This window comes from Neodiprion lecontei, chromosome 4 (assembly GCF_021901455.1).
Source record: "Neodiprion lecontei isolate iyNeoLeco1 chromosome 4, iyNeoLeco1.1, whole genome shotgun sequence".
In the NCBI taxonomy this organism is placed as follows: domain Eukaryota; kingdom Metazoa; phylum Arthropoda; class Insecta; order Hymenoptera; family Diprionidae; genus Neodiprion; species Neodiprion lecontei.
In genome coordinates, this window is record NC_060263.1 from 5,107,022 (window position 1) to 5,131,744 (window position 24,723).

General features: G+C 35.2%; 5 protein-coding genes and 1 long non-coding RNA gene across 10 annotated transcripts; 2 read left to right on the forward strand and 4 right to left on the reverse strand.

Annotated features, from left to right (window-relative positions):
• Positions 1-191: 191 nt before the first annotated feature.
• LOC124294223 (rab GTPase-binding effector protein 1-like) lies at positions 192-3,316 on the forward strand. The gene is made up of 8 exons (XM_046738932.1): positions 192-315; positions 410-840; positions 1,094-1,596; positions 1,841-2,122; positions 2,228-2,447; positions 2,552-2,662; positions 2,749-2,974; positions 3,148-3,316. The coding sequence occupies exons 1-7, from the start codon at positions 216-218 to the stop codon at positions 2,914-2,916; spliced, it is 1,815 nt and encodes a 604-aa protein (XP_046594888.1). The 5' UTR covers positions 192-215; the 3' UTR covers positions 2,917-2,974; positions 3,148-3,316.
• An 86-nt stretch (positions 3,317-3,402) lies between these two features.
• Positions 3,403-6,826, reverse strand: LOC124294224. Of its 4 annotated transcripts, none has more exons than XM_046738935.1 (7): positions 6,686-6,826; positions 6,363-6,423; positions 6,193-6,228; positions 5,236-5,438; positions 5,001-5,130; positions 4,485-4,637; positions 3,403-4,382 (listed from the first exon to the last, which is right to left on the reverse strand). In XM_046738935.1, the coding sequence occupies exons 2-7, from the start codon at positions 6,394-6,396 to the stop codon at positions 4,102-4,104; spliced, it is 837 nt and encodes a 278-aa protein (XP_046594891.1). In that variant the 5' UTR covers positions 6,397-6,423; positions 6,686-6,826; the 3' UTR covers positions 3,403-4,101. The 4 variants fall into 4 exon arrangements, with proteins under 4 accessions (XP_046594891.1, XP_046594894.1, XP_046594893.1 ...); XM_046738938.1 differs by having other exon boundaries at positions 6,713-6,737; XM_046738937.1 differs by having other exon boundaries at positions 6,667-6,731.
• A 1,465-nt stretch (positions 6,827-8,291) lies between these two features.
• On the reverse strand, positions 8,292-9,979 carry LOC107221488. 2 transcript variants are annotated; one of them, XM_046738933.1, is made up of 7 exons: positions 9,831-9,979; positions 9,667-9,702; positions 9,354-9,556; positions 9,119-9,248; positions 8,963-9,007; positions 8,735-8,887; positions 8,292-8,630 (listed from the first exon to the last, which is right to left on the reverse strand). In XM_046738933.1, exons 1-7 carry the CDS (start codon positions 9,862-9,864, stop codon positions 8,353-8,355), a joined length of 879 nt encoding a protein of 292 aa, XP_046594889.1. In that variant the 5' UTR covers positions 9,865-9,979; the 3' UTR covers positions 8,292-8,352. The 2 variants fall into 2 exon arrangements, with proteins under 2 accessions (XP_046594889.1, XP_046594890.1); XM_046738934.1 differs by lacking the exon at positions 8,963-9,007 and having other exon boundaries at positions 9,831-9,970.
• A 3,061-nt stretch (positions 9,980-13,040) lies between these two features.
• LOC124294265 lies at positions 13,041-15,052 on the reverse strand. Its single transcript, XM_046739192.1, has 6 exons — positions 14,957-15,052; positions 14,713-14,748; positions 14,410-14,609; positions 14,153-14,282; positions 13,633-13,785; positions 13,041-13,385 (listed from the first exon to the last, which is right to left on the reverse strand). The coding sequence occupies exons 1-6, from the start codon at positions 14,988-14,990 to the stop codon at positions 13,108-13,110; spliced, it is 831 nt and encodes a 276-aa protein (XP_046595148.1). The 5' UTR covers positions 14,991-15,052; the 3' UTR covers positions 13,041-13,107.
• A 105-nt stretch (positions 15,053-15,157) lies between these two features.
• Positions 15,158-18,277, reverse strand: LOC124294266. Its single transcript, XR_006904216.1, has 3 exons — positions 18,217-18,277; positions 17,921-18,095; positions 15,158-16,137 (listed from the first exon to the last, which is right to left on the reverse strand). It is a non-coding gene; the product is annotated as an uncharacterized LOC124294266 (long non-coding RNA).
• Positions 18,237-24,702, forward strand: LOC107227365 (amyloid protein-binding protein 2). Its single transcript, XM_015668487.2, has 9 exons — positions 18,237-18,733; positions 19,303-19,416; positions 19,501-19,751; positions 19,960-20,139; positions 20,250-20,505; positions 20,630-20,754; positions 20,862-21,141; positions 21,265-21,430; positions 21,612-24,702. The coding sequence occupies exons 1-9, from the start codon at positions 18,590-18,592 to the stop codon at positions 21,839-21,841; spliced, it is 1,746 nt and encodes a 581-aa protein (XP_015523973.1). The 5' UTR covers positions 18,237-18,589; the 3' UTR covers positions 21,842-24,702.
• Positions 24,703-24,723: the final 21 nt, after the last annotated feature.

A 24,723-nucleotide genomic window follows, 5' to 3' on the forward strand; every position in this document is an offset into this window, starting at 1 on the left:
GGATTGTCGATCATGTTTATTTATTAAAGTGATGTCGTTTTACTTGAATTTAGTTTGGCCAACTCCATTTGCAACCTCTGTGCTGTTTTCAATCATGTTTTGGGTTCTCAATTTTTTTTGACTATACTTTGACGGATATTATGATAAAAAATCAAATTTGGTTGGTAGATTGTAAATGTTAATAAGCGAGTGGCTTTGTTCGTTTAGATGATCTAATGATTAAATTAAAGAAGTTTGAGACTGAGAATGCAACGATACTAAAGAAGTTTGACAGTCAAAGAGCAAAAATGAAGGAACTTTTTCTCCAGAAAGAAGGTAATGTGCCAAAGGTTGTTCGGTGTTTTCACTTAATTTTTTTCTAACTGCAACAAAATAACTCACCATTCAACCATCTGCTACTCATTCACAGAAGAACTCAAAAGGCAGCTCGAAGAAAAGATCTCCTTGCAAGAAGAGATACATAGATTACAGAATGATCTTGATGAAGCTAAGAGTCAGCTGACGGTGGCTGACCTTAAGGTGGAAAATGACATTCTTGTTGAAAAGCGCAAGGCGCAAGAAGAAATAGCCACTTTGGAGCAACTGATTCAAGAGACAGTAGAAGAGTCCTCGTGTTCACGTAATCAACTTGGAGACGAGTTGCGAAAGTTGCAATCTGCGTTTCGTAAACTTGAAGCAGAAAATGCGCTGCTCCGAACGCAGACAACTCGCGAATCTGCGGACGGACCTCAAATATCTTTGTCAACTGTGACTAAAACTTTAGCTAGAAAAGTTGTCTCTCAATTAGGAGCTGATTCATTGTCTTTGGGCCCTGATAATATCGAAGAGAGCTTGAGGAAGGTAAACAAATATGTACGTAAGCTTTTAGACCCTATTAGTGTGATTGTGAGATTTTATAACAATATCTTGATGTGTATTAAGTAACCATTAATGATGTTATTCTTTCATTTTCTTCGAACTCAATCGTCCCTTTATATTTTTGAATTCTTGTCCAAGGAGGTGTTCGTGATTTGAGATTTCTTATTTTATTACTTTAACAATGCACAATACGCAGTTTGATTGTAAAGAAAAAACTTGTCCTACGGTTCTACAGGCCCAAGAAGATGCAGAAGTTTTGCGTTCGCTGGTAGGATCTTTGGAAGAGGAGATTAAAGCATTGAAGGAAAAACTAAGATCGACAGATGACGAGCTGCAAAAACATATAGAAATTAATTCGCAAAAAAAATTTCAAACGGAATCAGGATCTGCTGCGGAAGCCAGTTGTGATATGTGCGCTAATTATGAGGCACAATTGGTGAAAATGCAGGCAGCAGAAAAAGAATTTGAAAAACGATTGGCAGATGCTGATCACTTGTTAGAAGTCCAAAAGGAAGATTTAGTCAAGGAGGTAGAATTTCGTAAAGAAATGGAGGAAAAGTGGAATGAAAAAAAAGAAGAACACAAAATTAAAGTTGCAGAACTCACCTCCGTTTCACAATCCTCCCAGCAAGCCCTGGCCGACTTGAAGCAAACGTTAGCACAGATGCATCAAGGCGTTACCGATGAACTAAGTAGATTCATTCATGGAAGAGAAGAACTACAAAGGCATCTCAATGCGTAAGTTGAACTGCACAAATTTCGCTTCATTCATCTAGATTCAGGTTTTGAGAAACTTGAAAAACTGTCACAATACGTGAAATATCGCATTTTTGGAAACAATGATTTTTAATAACGGTTGTAGAATAAATAAATTTATTTTCACGGACATTTCTCAACGTTCCACATTGTTCAAACTTTTACAAGTTCAAACAAATTGGTATTTTTTCCTATACTTAGAAGAAAAAAAAAAAAAAACTTTCAGGCTGCAGAAAGAAAATGAAAATTTGGTTGGTAAGCATAGTAAGAATTCCATGCAGCTCCAAAGTGAGACAATTAATATGCCAAATAACGTTGAAGAGTTACACGTCACACTTTTAAAAATGCACGAAGACTTGATAGCAGCAAAAGTCGCGCAAGAAGTTGCGCAGGAAAAAGAGGAAACCTTACGTTACGAGGTGACCCTCCTTCAAGACCAATTAGATCACGATAATCGTGCGCATCAACAATCGGAATCTATTTTGGTTGAGGAAATTAGGCAGCTTAAGTAAGTGTTTTATTGTCGTTTGAAAAAAATTGTTGGATTTCATAATTATCCGCTTCAGTGGCTTGAAATATCTTTCAAGTGCTAATTTATAAACTATTTTTACAGAGTCCAAGTAGAGAATTACAAACATGATCATCAAGCTTTGAATGAAAAAGAAGAGAAGTTGAATAGACTTCAACAGCAGTTGGAAAATACAACAACGGAAAAACGAAAGATAGAATTAGCTGTTGCTGAACTTCGTCAAAGGCTAACCAGTCTTCAACAGGAATTAGATACTAGCGAAGAAGTACAAAAAGACTTTGTTAGATTATCACAATCTTTACAGGTGCAAAATTGGATAAATCAAATCAAAAAAATATAATATCAATTTATCTTCGGACTCAATCATTTGATTATTTTACATTTGTGTGAAATTGTTCGAAATCACAGGTTCAACTGGAAAAGATCAGAGAGGCAGGAAGTGAAGTGAGATGGCAGCACGACGAGGATGTTGACGAGTGTCCTAATTGTCGAACGGGGTTCACAGTTACAAAAAGAAAGGTGAGTGCGAATTTGTTTCCGTTAGCATTACAACGTCAACAGTGTTTGTATTTCTCGTCTACATACAATTACTCTTCTTTGAATAGATGCATTGCCGTCATTGCGGTCATATATTTTGTTCAACTTGTCTGTCGCACGTTGTAAACAGTGGACCCAAGCAGCGACCTTCGAGAGTTTGCGATGTGTGCCATACATTACTAGTTAGAGATACGGCTCCTTACTTTAGCCAAGAAGCACCGCATTTACCAGAATGAATATGTCGGCAAATATATATCTGGGAAAACTTGGCGAGATGTGCAATACCTGATTTAGGTATGTGTATCGATACTAGACAAATTTCTTACATTCATTATGACCGTAAAACTGTGTCTACGAAAAATAGAATACAATTAATACATTTTCTTCAATAATTTTTTGGTCCTTATATCTGATTGAAAGCTGTTCGTGTATCTACAGCGATGCTTACTTACTCATTCATTTTTCAGAGATCATTAGAGCCATGGGACAAACGTTAGGTAAAAGTGAATTCTATGATTATCGACGAAGCGGATAAATTATGTAAATATCGATAGATTATTATTTTTAACTTATTCGAATTTTATCCTTCAATGCTGTCACGTAAATGTTGATAAAATAAATCATTTGTTTGATGCAGCATTCGTATACAGTTTTGGTTTTGAAAAGCTGAGATGATTTCGTACAAGTCTAATGGAAGGTAATTAAAAGTTGAGACACAAATATCTATTTCATCAAGAATTAAGTATTTTATTTACGAAGAATCCTTACACGTCATACGATGTTGCTATCACAGGCTACACGGTCGGTCTCGAATTTCCCTATTCTTTTTCGTTTCCTTATAAGCATTTTAAAACTGAATATCTCCCCTAAATGTACTCTAAAGCATTCAATTTCCCCGTAAAATCCCCCTAATTTTTGCCAGTCAGTTACTTTTCCTCACGAATGAGAATGGACAGAAAAAATCAACTTGATGTTTAAGAACAATGTTTATACTTCCAACTTAACATAGGAACGAAAAAAATTCATCGAATCCCAACATTCTCTTATATTTCGCAAGCCAACATTTTTACGGCTTAATTGAGTAGCGTTATCCACAGAATACTTGCACTCAGCCCAAATTATTTTGTTCCTACATTTAGCTGGAAATATAAACATTGTTCTTAAGCGTGAGTCGACTTTTCCAGTCCAGTTTACTTGATGATAAAAAAAAAAAAAAAATTTCCACAATATGAACAATATTTTCCATGTGTAATCGAAAAAATTCCAAAACGACCAAAATATCGGACACTCCTGTATTTATCTAATCTTGCTCTATTTGGTCAGTACTATAAAAAAATGTCCTAATACCCCCTTCCCTCTTATTTTCACAAAGCTTTCCTGTATTTCCCCTCAAATTTCTAGCTTCAGCACTGTGAAGCCTGCTACGGACAAACGTATGTCCATGGCGTAGAAGTCAACAATACATGCATAAGAATAAAACCGTAATCTTCACCCCAATCGATGACGCACTGTGGAATTGTTGGAATTGTGTCTCTGAGAAAACGCGGTATAATTGTCTCGTACCAGTTACGATTTTTGTAAGTCGTATTACCGAATCCCTCAAATCCAAAACCGCTTAACTCTCCTTCTTGTTCTAACAAAAACCAAGGCTGCAAGTTTGTACATTCCATGGATCTGTTCAAAGCGTACTCATAGTGTGTACCTGAGATATGCACGAAAATCGTAGTTAATTACTATTGTTTGAAGAAAACTGTCAGTAGCCAGAAGGAACAAAATCACAATAGTGAGATCAATGGAAAATTACCCTGCTCAGACATACAGGCTTCTTTGGTCCATGCAGAATCCCATTCAGATACATTTCTGGGAATTTCTATAAATCCATCGGTTGTCCCGATCCAGATTCCTTCAGTCCCGGTAAGACCGTTCATTTCGCTGCGACCACCAGCTGCGATAGTCTCTGAAAAAGTAGTGATAATTGACATCTGAGGTTCCGTCGGCAACGTACAAAACTATTAGCTGAAGAAATTATCGCCCCGATCACCTGGTTCAGAAATTTTTTTTCATATTGAATCCAATCACTACCTGGTATTTGAAAATAGCAGAACATGATAAAAAAAAAATTGCTCCTACGTTTGGGGTCACGAAGTAAAAACATCTTTGTATATTTTCCAAATGTTCACACTAAATTTCTTTTTACATTGTTATCCGGAAAATGGAGAAACTGTTGTTTACGAAGCTTTTCGAAGGAAGAAATTTTTCACTGGCAATAATTCTACAAGAATATCGTAATTGTATGGTAAAAGATAATTTAGCTACCAACCAGGGGATATGAAATAGATTGTACTGGTCCAATATTCTTCGTCAAATATCGTTTTGATCTGAAACTGGTTTAAATTCGACCGGTTGTAAATACTTTGTACATTTTCGACGTCACTGCAGAGTACGGCAGCCTGGAAAATCAAATGGTGCCTTCCCTGTATATGTTCAATTTTATCAAGTACCAAATATCTGTACGACTTCGATGATACGACGCGATAAACGTAAACAATAATCACCTGTATACCAGCAATGTTCCCGTAAGAATCGTATTCAAGACATACGCGACCGTCGCCTTCTTCGTAGCAATACACAGTCAAATTCAAGGAAGTCAGACCTGTTACTTCGACCCAACTATTGTTAATAGCATCAGATTTTGTACGAGGCATCTGGAAGAAGCTATTTGCGTGTGAAGGGTCCTCCCCCGAGCGGCTCCATTTCACTGAAATTCAGTTGCGTAAGTATTGAAAAGTTAATTGCACGCAACATCAAGAAGTAGACAAGAAAAAAATAAGTGTCATTTGCATGCTGATTGTAGGTGATTTGTAATTGTGGGATAAAAAATTTTTGCCAGAAAATGTTAATTTAACTAGTTGTTGTATCTTCGACGTATTTTGGTGCGCTGAATTCGATGTCGCCAGTTTTTTCTATCGCAAAAATGGCAATTTCAATGGCACTTTATGACCCGTATTATCTTCCAAGCCGCCCCATGATGCTAAGGTTGAAAATTTGGGTTCCTCTCGTCAAAATATACCACTTGAGCTGTGATTTGAGTCGGATGGAAATGCTCTCGACACATTGAAATTATTTTGAATAAAACTTTCAAGACAGGAAAGAATATGCACATCTTGACAAACGTGAAAAATGTAAAATTCACGGGTTAAAAATATATTTTTACGGCTGTACGCAAGCGTCATGAGATTTGTTCAAAAAATGGTTTATCATATTATCGGTCACAGCACGAATCATAAATTTTCCTCAACGTACTTGATGAATCGGTTTGAAAGATAGTACGAGTTCAAAAGTGCGATTTCCAATCGAAAGCCCATTTTTGGAAGGAATTATCTCAATATTCTGACGTCACGGAAAAAACAGGCAACGCCATTGGATTCAGTTCACCAATATACGTCGGAAACACGCCAACTTATTCATTTAGCATTTTATCGCGAAAATTTTCAACTCCAGTGTAATTATACCGAGAAGATCGGCCCACTCGATAGCAGATGCCGTAGCTGAAACAAGCAATGAGAAACAAATTGTTAGTTTTTTCTTGAAGATTTCATCTATCCGTGAGAATATGTCATGTCTGCAGGGATGCATTTGACGAACTGATGTACGGTATAATTATTTAGGGACGAGAACTTACCGGCGATAAGTAACAGTACCGCAACAACCTTCATGCTGACAAACTGAATAATCAAGCAACTCTGAAAAAGAATTAGCTTTATCAACACGGTAAGAAAATTAGATTTGAATAACAATACTGCCAGAAAATATTCGATAAATTGTTTAAATCAAACGTTGCTTAAGAAATTTTTGGGTATGTTTTTTTTTTTGTAAAATGAAATGAATTCGTTGAATTTTTTGAACACACATAAATTTTACTAGAATTCTCTCATTATTTCGAAATTTCCGTTTTCCAAAATTTGTGCAGGCTGTATTTACGAAACTTTTCGTTCTGTCGCCTACCGATAATCTAGCAATTTGTTTACGTGCCAAAGTTGTTCCGTTTCACTCTCGCATCGTCATAAGTCTGAGAATTATATATTGCGTGCTTCCACCTTTTACTCGTTATCTTTTCAAGATACTGTTTTCACGCTTCGAAACACATTTACCACCTTCGAAGTTTTATTAATAATTCGTGCATCGTCGCGTCGTTTATTGGAAAATATATAATTTCCAGGGTAATATATTTGTCGCCTTTCAAGGTTTATGCGGAATTCGTTGATCATTTCGTCGTTTATGTAAACGCCGTGCGCCGTTGCAAATATTGTCGTCACGCTTCCACGTGGAAACATTCACAATTCCGACTAATAAATAACTACTTTCCAGGTGTTTTCCTCTAAACTTAGAATCAACATTATGTTCATATGCATTCGTTCGCTATCGGGGAATTTGATAGAATTTCTCATGAAAGATCCTTTATTGGAGGAAAATAATCATTGAAAAACCAAAAACCCAAACACTCACAATCGCTGAGAATATTTTCACAAAATTCAAAATTATCGTGTGGCACGCCGCATACGGCGCGATACACAGCAATAATTTCTAGGGTGAAAGGATCGAATTGGGTTCATTGTCGTTTATACACATAAACTGTCTATTCCAATCATTTCACACAGCAATTCAGAAAATTGCCAGCGCGCCGTCGTTTCGATCAGAACAGTCTGATGAACGCTAAAATTCAATTATTCACGTGTGCTTCGTGGAATGTACAAAATCGCGAACTATTGTGACGGAATGCCCTTCCTCTGTTGCAATACCAATAAACAAATTAAAATAATAAATAATTTTGTATATCACATTCATCACATCTCCGTCTCGATGTTCAATAAAAGAACAAGAAAAATGAAAACAGAATGTATAACCAGCTGATAAAATCGTTTGAACTATCATTTCCTATCGTGTATATGGTAAAATCGTGATTATTTGTATAAAATGCATATAACATGTGTAAAAGTAAGATATATTATATATGTATATATAAATATATAATGTAAACTTATCGCTAGCGATCCGAGGATGATTTAGCCTCGTACGTGTTTGTTCAGTTTCGTTCGTTAATTTATCCGATTGCCCTTATTGCCTTTTCGTAGTTTTCTTTATTATATGCACGTGTATATATATGTATATATTTTTTGTGTGTAATTTAAATTAATAAATCATAAAATATATGTATACATATATTTTAAAATGGAGTGAGCTCTTCGAAAAAACTAAGTGCTTGTTGAATATTCAATGAATTATTGTAAATGTAAAGAAACGGTGACTTTGTTTCTAATGAATGTACAATTCAATTGCTGAATAATAATTGCGGACTTCATCGAAACTATTCAATCGGCACAGAATTTTCTATAGTTGTGAGATTTTGACAGAAGTGAATCCTATGATTATCGAAGAGACGGATAAGTTATGTAAATATCGAAAGATTATTATTCTCAATTTATTCGAATTTTTTTCATTAACGCTGTCAGGCAGGTGTTGATAACACGAATCATTTGTTCGATGCAGAATTTGTGTGTAGTTTTGGTTTCTGGTAGAGGGTACGATTAAAATTTTAAACACAAATACCCGATTCATAAAATTTGAGGTATTTTATTCACGGTATAATCATCGCACGTCCTACACTCTAGCTGTTAGCAAACGTATGTCCATGGTTTTGAAGTCAAGAATACATGCATACTGTTGAAACCATAATCGTTACCCCAATCGATGACGCACTGCGGAGTTGTCGGTATCACCTCTCTAAAATAATTTGGTGCAAAGTGTTCGTACCAGTCACGATTTTTGTAAGTCGTATTACCGAATCCCTGTAATCCGAAACCACTCAACTCGCCTCCTTGTTCCATTAAAAACCAAGGCTGCAAGTTTGTACATTGCATGGAACCGTTCATAGCGTACTCATAGTGGATGCCTGCAGAGGTACATGGAAAATTGTAATTAAATACCATTGTTGCATAAAAACTCTCAATAAACACAACGAACACGGTCACAATGTTGAGATCAATTGAAGATTACCCTCTGCAGAATAACAGGCTTCCTTCGTCCATGCAGAATCCCATTCCGACACATTTCTGGGAATTTCTATAAATCCATCGGTTGTCCCGATCCAGATTCCTTCAGTCCCGGTAAGACCGTTCATTTCGCTGCGACCACCAGCTGCGATAGTCTCTGAGCAGAGAATCATAATTAGATACCGAAGTTTAATTCGCAACATATGGAACGTTAGATTAGACAAACTATTACCTCGATCAGCTCGACGGAATATTTTTTTAAAGTCAAATCCAATCGCTACCGAATATTTAAAAATATCAAAGAACGAGCAAGAAATTGCTGAGATATTTCGCAACAATTCTACAACAATATCGTACTTGTACGGTGAAACATAATTTAGCGACTAACCCGGGGATATGAAATAGACTGTGCTGGTCCAATACTGTTCATCAAATATCGTTTTGATCTGACACTGGTTTAAATTCGACCGGTTGTAAATACTTTGTACATTTTCGACGTCACTGCAGAGTACGGCAGCCTGAAAAATCAAATGGTGCCTTCCCTGTATATGTTCAATTTTATCAAGTACCAAATATCTGTACGACTTCGATGATACGACGCGATAAACGTAAACAATAATCACCTGTATAGCAGCAATGTTCCCGTAAGAATCGTATTCAAGACATACGCGACCGTCGCCTTCTTCGAAGCAATACACAGTCAAATTCAGGGAAGTCAAACCTGTTACTTCGACCCAACTCTCGTTAATAGCATCAGATTTTGTACGAGGCATCTGGAAGTAGCTCTTTTTGTGTAAAGGGTCCGACCCTAAGTATGTCGATGTCACTGAAATTAAGTTATGATATCGAAGAATTGGGTACATTCAACATCAAAAAGTAGACTAGAAAAGAGTAATTGTCATTTGCATTCTGACTGTAGATGATTGATAATTATACCACGAAGATCGGCCCATTCGATAGCAGATGCTACAGCTGAAACAACCAATGAGAAATAAATTAGTTTGTTCTTGAAATTTATATTTTCTCGCACGAACACGTTACATCTGCGGTGATGTATGAGCCGAATTGAAATACAGTATTATTTAGGGATGAGAACTTACCGGTGATCAGTAACAGAAGAGCGAAAGTCTTCATTCTGGCAAACTGCTTCAATGATTTTGAATCTGGAGTGAATTATACTTTACGAGTTCTTATATATACCGAAGTCTTAATCTTGATCTTTTCCGAACTTCCTGCTCAAAATCGGTGGCAGGAGGTTGTATGGTGGTTGGCTGAAGCTGCTCACATGATTAATCGTGGGAAAAGCCGCTGATTATGCATAGTGATTAGGATATTTAGATATTCCAGCGCGAGACGATTGGTTAAAAACGTTATCCCCTATTCTGAAAATAAGGACTTGTATGTTCGTAATCTGTTCGTGTTTCCTGTTTGCACGTTTGCTGTATTTGTTCATCAGAATTATCTTTATTGCAGTTTGAATTTAAAATTTCTTGCAGGTGTTTATTTCTTTCGGCTTCTGTACGTGACATCGTAAAATGAGGGTTTTATGTTAAGGCTAACGTTGAGATATATAATGTTTGAATGTGAAAAATGCATACAACACGCTGCTCTACATTTTTTAGATACGAGCTTGGCTTAGGAAATAAGAGATAATAATATTTATAAGGGTTGTCATTTGTATTGTGATTCGACCCGTGGAACAAGATTATTCATTTTTTAAATCTTATCACCTTCGATCTAACATTGCCACAACCGTTCGGTCGAGTCACTTTGCAATCTGCCATCTGGTGGAAGAAAATCTAACTAGTGCAACCAGGTTAACAGCTGACTGTTGACCATGTTTTTTCACGTGTTAATGGTAGAATAGGTATATTATTGATTATGTTTCATTAATTTATGTGACATGAGTAATTTGAAATCCCAAGAATTACAATTTGCCTCCATTAAGCATAAAAAATTTAGGTTATCTGGCGATAAAATGGCGCCGACAACCAGGCTCTGGTGTTATGAGGACATTTTCCAACTGCGACTGTTGTTGACACCACGGTACGAGAACGGTCCTGAAAACGAGTTAATTATCGATCGAAGTAACCTGGGAAATCGAAAGAATTCACTTCCGAGACGGCAGGGGTCGCGCCCCTGAGGGAGGTGAATGAATACTTGCTTGGTTCAAGTAAAAAAGCTCGGAGGCAAGAAGTGAACGCAAGGTGCAACAGGCGGATCTGAAAGACAGAACGCAAAGAAGCCCGTGTCACTCAAGTACTCGCATTCAAAGCGTGGGGTTACCTCGATGGATATGCCGGAAGAATAAACTTGCGTACATACACTATCAAAATGTGGAAAATGCGCAATGAATGTGTTTCGCGTGCAGAGGGCGCCACCAGCAATCGAAGCGATCAAGATGAAAACTGAAGCGTGAGAGATCAGTTCACCCTTAGAGTGACGAGTCGCCGCACGCGAGTGCAAATTTCTGACGAATATCCGTAAACCGTTACTTTTTGCGGAAATTAGATTAGCTGTGAATAGGAGCAGAATCTTCCTTTGGTTTACTTTTTCACCTGCCATGGAAAATCCGATATTTCCAATCATTTGTCTCTATTTCAACTATAACACAAAAGCTCTTTTTCTTCTTATTTTATTTACCATAATCAGAATAATCGACGACTAGCACCACCCGCAACAAAAAGAATCATCGATACAATGAGTATTAGTCGGAGAGGAGCCTGCGATAGTTCACGATCGCGTTTTTATTTCCCTGAAGTAATAGCGCCTTCTGACGCGAAATAAGTTTCTCGAACCAATTTTTGAGGTGCTTTACAATTGATATCACCGCAGTATAATGAAATAATTGACAAAATTTGTAAGCTCCAAATTACTCAAAACTTACAGCGATTCATTGTCTATCGTCTACTAATATGTACATCTCCATCTGCCATTCGAATTCAGCTAAATTTCGGCTTATGCTAAGTATTGAACAATCAAAACAGTATTGATTTACCGGTCACGTCTGATTACATATAGATTAATTATGGGCATCGGACGTGCATTTTGCGTGTCGATTCTATAAACCGTACATAAAAAGATGAAGCACCCTTCATCTGCTGATCATGTAGCTTTTCAGTTAATTTTTTTTTTTTTTACGAACTATCAAGTTTTCAAATCTGACCGCGTCTTTTGCACGGTGACTTGATACTTTTTGATCCTGAGAGCAAGCGCAGCGGCTCCGAGCTGGCGCTCAACGCTCGGGGATAAATATTCCAGAGTGCGTAAGTATTCGTGAAATATATCTACAATCTACGTAAGTATAGTTTCTATTCATCGTATTATTTTATATTTCAAGACAACGGAGCAATTTTTTTTCCGTAGTAAATTATTCTGTACTACAATTCTCCTGTGGAATAATTCATGCAGAATTACTTCTGATGTGAATCTCGAATTCCTTTCTGTATGAAAACAATATTCCGTAAAAAAGATTTGTGAACAAACGAGTAGGTAGAACATATTCTGTAAAAAATTTGCAATGTAGAAGTGATTTCTGTAGAATCGAGCCGCATTCATTATCTCATATTCCTTACACTGCCATTACCGTAATTCAACTGTTGGATAATAAACTGCAGGTTTCATCCATGATATTCGATTGGCACATAATTCTCGAAACGTATACGTTTTCTCAATGTTAGCTTTCAAAGTAGTTGAATAACCACCGAGGCGTCCAATCAGCACTTATACCCATCTCACAAATCAAACCTTGTGAATACCTCAACAGAAGCGAAACAAGTATGATTTTCAGGAAATTAGTACACGAAATTGGATAACTAAAAATAATTAAACGAACTTCGCAAAATGGTCAGTTGAAAGCATTATAGCGGTATAGCAACCACGGATAATAAACAACCTAAAAATCGGTGCTGATGTAGAATAGGTACAGTAATAGTTTGAAATTATGTAAATGACTGGGAGTATAGTTGAAATTAATAAGAGAAAAGTAAAATAATAGAAACTTTAGCGCGTCGTTTTCAATTTGTCAGCTTCTGTAACTCCAATTATACGGTGAACGAAGTAATGAAAGAAAAAAATACGGTGAATAAATAAATATACGGAATAAAGTAAGTGCATATTGCCATTATGATGACAATTAATATATATAAGTTGCAGGTTATACGTACTTCGATAGATATAAAATATGGTATTTTTTGATCAGCGTCGTGTACCATTTATCATACTCAAATACCGTCTGAAAAAGTGTCGACACATGGAGGAAGTCGAATTTTTGCAAGTCCAACGCAAGATATAAATTAAAAGATGAAATCTAATTGTTTCACAATAATCATAGAATTTTATTCAGCCATAAACATTTTTGCACCTGGATTTCTGCAACTAGCACCAGTATTCCCATGGTTTGGAAGTGAAGTAAATGTGCATTGAAATTACACCGTATTCGGCAGCCCATTCTACGACACAATCTGAGGTCGTCGGGATTGTGGGCCTGATAGCGGCGGCTGGAACCTCCTCATACCAGTTTCGGCTTTTGTAAGTCGTTGATCCGAATCCCTGTAGTCCGACACCGCTCAGCTCGCCATCTTGTTCCAACAAGAACCAAGGCTGGAAGGCTGTACACTCGGTTGATGTATTCATCGCGTAGTAATAGTGAGTGCCTGAAATACGTATAAAATAACTTATCAATTGATGTTTATAGTCGCGAATACTCGTGTCAGATTGGAACAATATCCGTCCATGTCACACAGATTCATTGGTGCCTTTGAATCCCATTTGAGTATGATTAATATAACCTTGTACTTGTTGGATCATTTATCACAAGGTACCAATAGTCATACATAAATTGTTATCGGTATTTGACACTTATTAATATTCAAAAATATTCGTGGACCAATTATGCATTACCCATTTCAGGAATGCAGTTTTCTTTCGTCCATGCAGAATCCCAATCTGATACATTCCTGGGAATTGTTATATATCCGTCCGTGGTTACGAACCATATTCCTTCAGTGCCGGTGAGATCATTCGTTTCGTCGCGACCACCAGCTGCAATATCGTCTGAAAAGATAATGACAATTTGATACAAATGGGCTTTATCGAATGCATCGAAAATGACAAATCAAAGAAACTATTTGCCGCATTGATCATCCAGTCTCGGTAAATTTTTCGCATCGAATTTCATTGCTGCGACAAATTTTTACGAATGAAACGAAAACTACGAAATATTGCGAATAATCAAACCGTCAATTGATAAAAAGAAAGTTGATTGATTTCATCAAGGTATTTCGTCCCCATTTTATAAACCAACATTCTCTTACAAAAAGTAGAATCTGACTGGTACGATAAATTCGTAATGGAAAAAAATTTATAGTTCAATTGTATGTATATGTCTATACTTGCACTAAATAAAAATATAACCACTAACCAGGGGATATGAACAAAAGAGTACTAGTCCAGTACTCTTCTTCGAATATCGTTTTTATCTCATATTGGTTGAACACCGACATGTTGTATATACTTTGCATATCTGCAACATCGCTCACGAGCATACCAGCCTAAAAAAATAAACAGTATACATCTACATTCCTCCGATTTCATCAACTGTATGGTCCTACGTAATTTCTGTACAGCATTCAGCCATTCGGCTAATTTCAAGTATGACAACACGAAATTAATGATTACATGAATAGCGGCAATGTTCCCGTAGGAATCATAATAAAGACAAACGCGACCGTCACCATCCAGGCAATACCCAGTCACATCCAAGGAACTGAGACCAGACACTTCAACCCAGTCATTGGAAATGGCATCAGCTTTTGTGCGTGGCATCTGATAATAACTCGACCAGTGGAATGGGTCGAGCAACCAAAGTTTCCATTTCACTGAAATTTTGTAATAACGAAGAGTCGGTTAAATCTTAAGAAGAAATAGGCAGAAAAAACAAAAACTATGTCATTCGCATCCTGATTGTAGATGATTAATTACCACGAAGATCGGTCCACTCGATAGCTGATGCCGTGGCTGAAACAATTAATGATGAGAAACAAATTAGTTTCTTCAACGATAAATACGTTGTCTACCCACATGCATAGAGATATATTTGAGTAATTGTAATTTGAAATTCTCATATGAAATATCATAAATTGCGATGAAAAAGGCTTGCTCACTTATCCGTATTTCATATTCGATAATGTGCTATTAATAATAAACTTTAAGGCTGAGAACTTACCGGCGATCAGTAACAGAGCCGCAATAGTCTTCATGCTGATAAAAGTGAATATTAGTACAACGTTGAATTAAATATTTTTACCAGCGCTTATATATATATCCGCTGAGCAGATTCATAAACACAGATTTTTCGTTCCGTGTGCAAAAAAGTAAACACTTGGATTAAGTATCTGTTTGTTTAATTCGCTAGTGACCGAATAAAAATTGTCATTTTGAATACTGAATAAACGAGAGCCTACACAAGTTGAGTCTAGTAGAATGGTAATCTGTGCAAGTTGAAAAATCTTATCGTTGAATTACAATATAGTTCAACCAGCAGTGCAGTTGCACGTAAAGGTCAATGCAATTCACGTCTTATGCATTATCTGCTATTGGGACAAAATTTTTCAAACGTCTTGTTTTCCTCGTTCCATTGCATTCGTCAAAACACTTGAATAAATACTTAAATTTAGACAATAACGTGATTCTTCTATATTCTGTTTTTAATCCATCGCTAAGCTTTGCAATGAAGCAAGTCGTCACGTATGTCGCACTCACGGTTTGTTCAATTCGTTATTTTAACAGGTGATTTGAATTACCCTCTGAACATGAAAACAGCCACTGTTGCGTAAATTTTTCTTCGAAATTACATTCGCAATGTGTAATGAGTTTGATTCATTCTCGTCTCATAATTTTATCCACATGTAAAAAAATAAATGGATTTTTAGTCACATTTTTTCTGTACAACTTCTGTCATAATTAAAGAAATTTAAGATTTTTGATTATTCTTTTATCACCACCGTGCGGTAATGTTAAAAATACAGCGAAAGCGCTAGGAAATATGAAGACCGAAAATTGTAGTTGGTATTTCGAAAGTTGAATCATATAATACGTATATTAATTGGTACAGACTACCTCAAAATTCTGTACATACAGGCATTAAGTTGGTACGGTGTTCCTGCGACTTTTTTATTGTTAAGCTTATGAAAATCCCTGCGTGTCAATCGTTGCGTAATTGACTCCGAAAATGATTGAATATACGAGTATTACTCATTTCAGGATTGCAAGCTTGTTTCGTTCAAACAGTATTTCAATGTTATACATTTCCGGGCATTTAAATTTATCCGTCCGTTATTCCAATCCATATTCTATCAATACTGGTACGATTATTCATTTTGTTGCACTCACTGGCTGCAATCTCGTCTGAAACAGGATAATAACCGTGAAGTAGACTCAATTAACCGCGCATTTAAAACCACAACCAAAATTACGTGACCAATCACCGAGTATCATAAAATATTAAATGCAATGAATTTCATTCCCACCGAATTTGTAATACTTGAAGATATATTACAAACAGATTGAATTTAATGTTTGCCTCGCGGGTGCTTTCGAACCGTCGTTACAATAACACGGTCTTTTATCAGTTCACAGACATTTTTTAAATCTCTGTGTTGGAAAACTAATAGACCTATATTCATCCTTCATTATATTGTCATTCGAGAATAAAAGAATGTTATTTGAAACCATTTTGTAATCGTTGAAATTACACTGAAATCGGTAATATTAAAATAAAATTCTGCATCAGTAATCATCAAAGTAATCATTCGCAGTTATCAGAAATCATTTACAATTACAAGAATTATATGAAATCTTAGGAATCATGAGAAATCACGTGATCATAGTAAAATTTATTTGAAAACTAATCTCTCGTAATCACTTTATAAAATGTAACTGGTCACGAAATACGTAATCATGATGTCATTTTTTGCTCCGACGAAAAACCTCTTGTTAGAATCTGTGCCGCCATGAAAAGATAAAATTGAACCACTAACCTGGGGATATGACATAGATTATACCGCACCAATACAGTTCGTTAAATATTGTTTTGATCTGGTATTGGTTTAAACACGACACGTTGTTTTTGTTCGCATTTATCTTTGAAAACCAAAAATAATGTGGTAAAGCGTTTTTCGATTAGATCTTCCATTTTTTAATTATATATTCTCGTAAATTTGCTTTTTCCACATGTGTGACAACTTTAAAATTCTTCTTCTCCGCGACACAAATGCACACACATTAAATTTCTATTTGGAATACATTATACCAAGAATATTATTTTTATTCATATAATTCTGCTTGTATCCGAAAAGTCTATTACATATATCATTTGGAGGGACAATAATTATAAGTAATAATTACTAGCGACTTAAGAGAGAGACGTAAGCGATAGCCTTCTCACATTTGCACACGTATTTCGTGTAGAAAAATTTAACAATTTCACACATTTTTACTTGCTGAATGGCGCATTCAGCCATCCAGGTTCTGTTCAAACATCAATGCAGCACGTGGAGTCTTCTGGAAACTATTAAATTGGAACAAAATCTTTAAAACCTATTTTTCTCGATCACAGAGTTCTAAGTGCTGCAGTTGTGATAAATGATCATCAAATTTTCTCGCACGTGTCGAGTGGGCAATAGGTATTTTTTGAACCAATACAATACGCTGCTGCCATATGGTAATATGTTACATCATCCTAAGATTTTTTAATTCATTCCTCTCACTATCGTGATCACACTCGCTGTTAAAGCCCAAAAATTAATCCGGCTGCTGAAATTTTTCTGCTCATTACTTTGGCATGCTTGCATACACATGATTTCTTATCGTTAAAAATTAGAACGTAATTCATTATGAGTGTGCAAAAACTTCTTATTTCCAGAATTAACATTATTTCAGAGCTATAAGTCGATATTGTCTTGTTTACCTGCGTGGTAATAATACTAATTTCCTATACTGTGAATTTCTGTTGTATACTGAGAAAGGCAACCGGAATTACTATTCGTCATATTTAGGTCGAGTAACGCGGTACGGTGCTTTGAATTTGACAATAAGTGACGTTTTGAATACGGTGCTCAGCCTGAATATAATGAATAGTAATGCCGGTTGCCTTTTTCAGCGCGCCAGGCGCACGAACTGTTCCACATACCTTAACAGAAACTCTCGGAATAATACGACTGTACCTTGAAACCCATGTGACTCAGATAAATATTTCCCTCAAATAATTGGTGATAGGTTATACAGTGATATTCAATAATGCCTTCTTCCCTTTCCGGCTAACTTGTTTGCGATCCGAAACAAAATGCATTTGGAGGACGAAAAATCTAACAACAAAAATCTTGAATTTGTTGGCAATTTGAAAGTGTGAATGATGCATATTTGGTGACGAGCGTTATCTATACGCGATTAGACGAACCCTCGCATCACTCGACGTCAAGTTCTTACCGTCATACGATAATAAATAAGTGGAAAAAAAACACAATCAGCTATCTACTGTTATTAGATTGGTCATTGCTGCAATAGTGGTGTACGCATGTATTGTGTGTACTATGTGCTTTCCTCAGTTTCTCGTTGTGACGTCGTTGATCCAATCTTCAATATTTTAGCTCGGTCGATGTGATATAAGTTGACACTGAGCCTAGTGAACGGTGATATTCGTCAATTGGTCCGTGATGAGAAAAAAATTGGTGTACTTTATGATTGGAAAAAGATAGCCAGTGCGCAATCCGTACGACGAACATGGTTGGGAACGATATTTAATTAAGTGTACATACATATAACCATTGATAAACGTCAGTTACGAAGGCCGTGTGGTAAAATGGCTGAAGGACAAAATTCACGACTGCACAGTACCGACACTTTATACAAATTGAGTGTTTCTGTGGTAGCTGAAAAATTTACAATCTGCAAAGAATATGTCCCCTATCTTCCGGAGAACGTATTGTTTGACCTCTATTATCAGGTAAATGTCAAACGCAAGCAGACCATATTCTTTTTTTTCACCTCCATTTCATACGCTACCATTCAATTTATAGAATATAATAAAACAACAAAAAGAAAAATAGAATATATCGTTTTTATTCGGACTCATATGCCACCGATATGCTTTTAACATGTGAATTATTTATTTTCCCTTATCAAGCTGTCTGTTAACCAGAATCCAATATTCCATTATTAATCTTATTGTCAGCTGTTTGTCAGTGCAATTCTCTTCATGCACACAATACGTTCGATGTATTTCCACTATGAACCAGTATATTAACTCGTATCGCTAGAAAACCAGCGTCAAACTTAGCGTATTCTAAGTTTTTGTGGTATATCAAATTTGCGAAACCTTCCAAGCCGCAGTCTTATCTCATTTCTTAAAGTTCGCACTTCGAGATCGATCTACATTTCCATAACTTGATTCGATTGATTCTCAGTTATCATCGCTGAAGCATTCAGGTGTCACAGACACTGATTTTGCCAATAATAAATAAGCCTGATAAATACGCTCAATGTCACTTAATTTTATACGACTTATCATTACAGTTATGGAAAGAAAAACGGCTATGCTTACTTGGCACAGAACTCTGCCACCTAAAAACTTTTGCCAGAATACTCAAGGTCACAAATCGCCGAATTCATCTACTACAGATTTTTCAGGTTTGATTACATATGCATACATTCATATCAATAAATAATCATGATGGCTTGAAAATTTTAAACTGTTTATAAATTTTATTACAGACTCTCATGGATCATGATACAGGGATCAATAAGGAGCTGGTAATGAAGTACGAGTTATATTGCTTGTGTGGTAAAGACGATCCAACACTATGCAGCAAAATAATCAACTTAGGACTTACTTTGGGAGGTTTTCTAAGCGACGCTGGTTGGTATTTGGAAAGTCAAAAAGTTTTGTTGGCTTGTAAGAAGCTATGTATTAATTCTCGGCAAAATCCAAAAAATTGGTGCCTTACCTTGGATTGCTGTTACAAGTAAGTGACTACCTTAGAATACATTATCTAATTTTATGAATTCAATACGCAAAAAGATTTGCATTTGAATAACATATTTCTCAAAATAAATACAGGTGAACTGCAAAATCTTGTACATTTTTTTTCAAGCACTTGAGCTTTTATTGAATTTTTAATAACAAAGTATGAATCAAAAGACGTTGGTCAATCGTTTTGTAAAAAAATGTAGATTGTTACATGCACAAGCAACCTACTGTGAATTTCGTGGGGCAGCGGAAACACGTGAATTAGCCGTTGAGGTAGTCGCCAAGTTGAAGGAAGCAGGGTACGATGGAGTAAATCATGCCGCCCTTTACGCAGAGTTTAGCGTCCTCTTTTTTAATCGAAGTGAATATGATCAGGCATACAGGTAAATAAAAAGTCTTAATGATCAGAGTACATATTGATGTTCAAATGAAATTATTTTGGACTTTATTGTTGAAAACGAAATTTCTTCAGAAATTTAATAATTTATTATAGGTGGAGTATGGAGGCTTTGAAAGAATTAACCCCAACTCTTCCGGCACGTTTCACTATCGATGTTTTGAGGCAAGCTGCCAAATCCTGTGTTGTAAAACGCGAGTTTCAGAAAGCTGGTATTTTGATCAAACAAGCTGTATACCTTGCCAGAGAACTTTTCGATGTCGATCATCCAAAGTACAGCGATGTTCTAACAGATTACGGATTTTACTTATTGAATTATGATAACGTTATTAACAGCGTATCTGTCCAAAAGGTGAGAAATATATTCGTAAAATTTACGGGACGACCTAGGAAATCTTTGTCCAATTTTTAAAACGAAATTCAACTCCAATTCCTGTTGATGTTAAATTAGTTACAATATTATAGTTCTTTTTCAGACTGCTCTCGAGATTAAAAAACTTATATTTGGAAAAACAAATCTACTTGTCGCAATTGCATATGAAGATCTGGCTTACGCACTTTACGTTCATGAATACAGTTCAGGGAAATTTCAACAAGCATGGTGAGTAGAATAAAACTGATTGAATGAACTTATGTTTTCTAAAAAGTTATTGAATGCATTTTTAGCAGTCCATACAATATTGAGGAAAGGATTTTTTCTTGTTATAGTGATCACGCTGTTAATGCAATTAACATTATGGAAAAACTATTACCTACTGAACACTTGATGTTGGCAAGTGCGAAAAGAGTAAAAGCGTTAATTTTAGAAGAGATAGCACTAGATAACAGACCAAGCGTCATTTCTGATCAAGAACTTCTACTGCAATCAGAGTCTTTGCATTTGTCTGCCCTCCAATTGGCAAAAACTGCCTTTGGAGAGAGAAATGTACAAACAGCTAAACACTACGGCAACTTGGGAAGATTATATCAAAGTATGAGAAAATTTAAGGTGAGGCTGGAATTAATACTTTGGCAAAAAATTACCGAGCATGATTCATCGTCAAAGAACCGTTTATTTAAATAGTTGTTGAGAACACTGCATATACTTGACGGACAATATTTATTCGTTTAGGAAGCGGAAGCAATGCATCTCAAAGCAATTAGCATCAAAGAAGAGCTGTTGGGTTCCGATGACTATGAAGTTGGGCTGAGCATAGGACATTTAGCCTCACTGTATAACTTCCATATGAACCGATACGAGGATGCTGAGAAACTATATCAACGTAGCATAGCTATTAGTAAGTTGCCTCAAAGAATAATCCATGTAGTCCACTTGTTTGGCCAAGCTTCTTATTGCAAATGAGGAAGAACTGAGTCATACAAAATTACTCGCTACTATTTGATCAACTATACACTTACTGCCCTCTAGAAATAGTTTTGTTATTAAAAATAATTCGATGTGAACCAACTTATTCTCAGGTTTAAAACTGTTCGGGAAAAGCTATAGTGGACTCGAGTATGATTATCGCGGACTGCTGCACGTATATACGAAGTTGAATGAATACCAAAAGGAATTAGAATATGAACACATCTTTAATAATTGGAAGGATTTGAGGGATCATCACGCTCGGTGTGAAGACCCGCCTATTGACCTGCAAAAAAGACCTCAACCAATTAGGGAAGTAATCCAGGCAGTCTTCTCGCTGTGATCCCAATACTCTGTGTCCAGACTCAATAATTATTTGCCCGATTACCCATAGTCTGGAGCAGGGTATGATTCAGGCCAAAGCAGAATTTGTGAAATGTTGCACTACGAACAGGTTTTGAACAATTATTGTTGAAAAAAGCGCATTTCATTATACAAGAGTTAGACCACTTCTTTTCAAAAATTTAATATAATTATTTATTTATTCAATTCTCATTTTAACAGATTGTGTTTAGTGTAAAATTATTTTTTTCTGTTTTTTTTCATTGCAAGCGAACGTAAATGAAATTGATAGATGAAAAATTTTCGAAATAATACTGGAATGACTCTTGTATTTCTCACAAATATAGAATAATGAATATTTTATTTCTGAATTATGATTACAAATAGCTAATTAGCAAATTTTTATTATGCTGGATTATTAGAATGTTTTACATTTTAGCTTTGTTTTCAAGACGTTCGCAAGCAGCGTGCTCAATGTTTTATTTAAAATCATTTACCTGTATATAGCAAACAATAGATACATGTATTCACTAGCTCGAGCATCAAAACCGAATTGGTAGGTAAATTGAAATTACTTGATTCTAATGTTAAATATAGGTATGGTACATGAACAACTGACTTTTATGTTATGTTTGAATACATTCCGTTACAAGCATCATGGAACGGTTCTATGCAATTCACAAAATGTACAAGTTCCTACTTCACATTTTTTTTTTTCGCTGAACATCTTATTTTTTACAATGAAAAACGAGTTTATTTTGGAATTCGTATTTAGTTCATAACGTTTTTTATTCATTCGGTGGAAACTTGTTTCACATTACTATGAAAAATATCTATTTACTCTTAATGTTTCAATGAATAGATGTTTATTTCACGAAGTTGAAGATAAAGAAAAGCTTTTTAATTTTATCATGTATAGTTTTTCAAACCTCCGACATGCGGTATAACATGTTTCGATCGTTATATTTATACTTTTAATAAGTTTATAACTATGTTTATCATTTGTTAAAATTTTATGCAGAACCTAACTATGTACTATGATCCTGTTGGTTTTGCTGTGCAACATTTAAATAATCGATGAATATGCTTCTCTGAAACCCATAAATCAATTAACAAATCGTAGGTTTCAAGACTCGGTTAAAAAAAACCTTAGTCAATTTTACATTTTATTTCCTTTTTTTTTCATTTGCGCGAATTTAGGTGTTTTTAAAATGCCTTCAACAAAATAACTTTTATCATTGAAACATATTAAATTCATATCTTCTGTATAGTGCATTTTGATATGGTTCTCTAATGTTGTTCCATCTTCTAGAATATTTTGAAAGATATCGAATTAGTATAAGTATGGACTTTTGTTTATAGTTTCATCTCTATTTACTTACTCTTCCTCTTTCACAGATTTAATTCTGTATCTGCGCAGCTTTATACATATTATTTATGAAGAAAAACAAATGATTCACAAAGCATTTAATAATTATGTCTCTAAATATACAAACTAAAGGAGCGGCTATAATTTTATAACAGAGACAAAATCGTAGCAGTTTGAATGTAACTTTACGTACATGCCTCTGGCCTCATACCAATAACGAAAGCACGATTTAATAGTAAGTAAAAGTGAAATAAATGTCGAAAGATAATTGTATTATTTAGTTTTGATTACGGATGTTTAATCTATAAGTTCTATCTGTGTTTAAAAGGAAAGAAAAAAAAAAAACAAAGAAAGAAAATAGCGTGCTGTGTGCCATCACAAATATGTATACATATATACAATATTTTATTTTTTTGTACATCTGTAGAGTATATCTATGATACTTACAGCGGAAAACTTCCTGTTTTATAATACGTACATATCTCGCACTAATTGTTTTCGTATTTTTTAACAATCCCAGCTTGCGAACGATCTTGAAGTGGAAAATTTATTAATACTTGTATGAGCATTTTTTCCATATGTATGTAAATTTTCGACTGCCTTCTTATGTGTGTATTATATGTATGTATATCAGCTATGTAACGTTGCACAAGTTGGGATTTGATGCAATACGTTTAATTTGTTCATAGTTTCTCTATTTGTAACGTCCACATGACAGATTAAAAAAGCAAGAGAGAAAAAAGGGAGAGATCGCAGCTAATTACTTCTAATTGTAAATGCCATTGCTGTGAGAAGTTAGTTCATCTGATGATTTGGTTATCTTACCTACTCTTCTGTTGTAAATTATCGAGATCCTTTCGGACACTTAAATAGTCATTAATCACCAAGCGTAGAAATATATCTATATTTGTGATAACTTTGAATTAATAGGACACAAATTTTTTATTACTCTGATAACTTCAGTGACTTTTTTTTACTTATTAAACGACTTCATTTTTTTTTTTTTTATTTACGTGACTTCTCAAAAATGTTTGAATTTTTTTTTCTGGTTTCGATCTTGTGTTTAGAGAGAACAAAATTCATCATTACATACCTTATGAATTCAAGATTCCTGTAGACAAATGATAGAAAATAAGTAAAGATAACACAAATTTCAAACTACTTCCAACCGTAAGTCATTCATACAAAGTTGTAAATGTTGGAAATATATTATGATAATAATTACCATTGTTGTCTTGCAGCACTCTTTGGAATTAATATAAGTGACTATTTGACTCAAATTTGAATTATAATATTAGATGTTATGATATTACAATTTAACGTGATGTTCTTTCATATATTCTCTTTTCTCTCTGTTATCAATGTTCAAAAGTTATGTTACACAATGACTTGTCTTACTTACTCATAGCATTTCTATACTTCTACTGTATTGGACGATCTGAGAAATCGTAAATTAATAACGAACGATATTAAAATTGCAAATTATGTACATACGTGCGTATACGTTTTTTTGT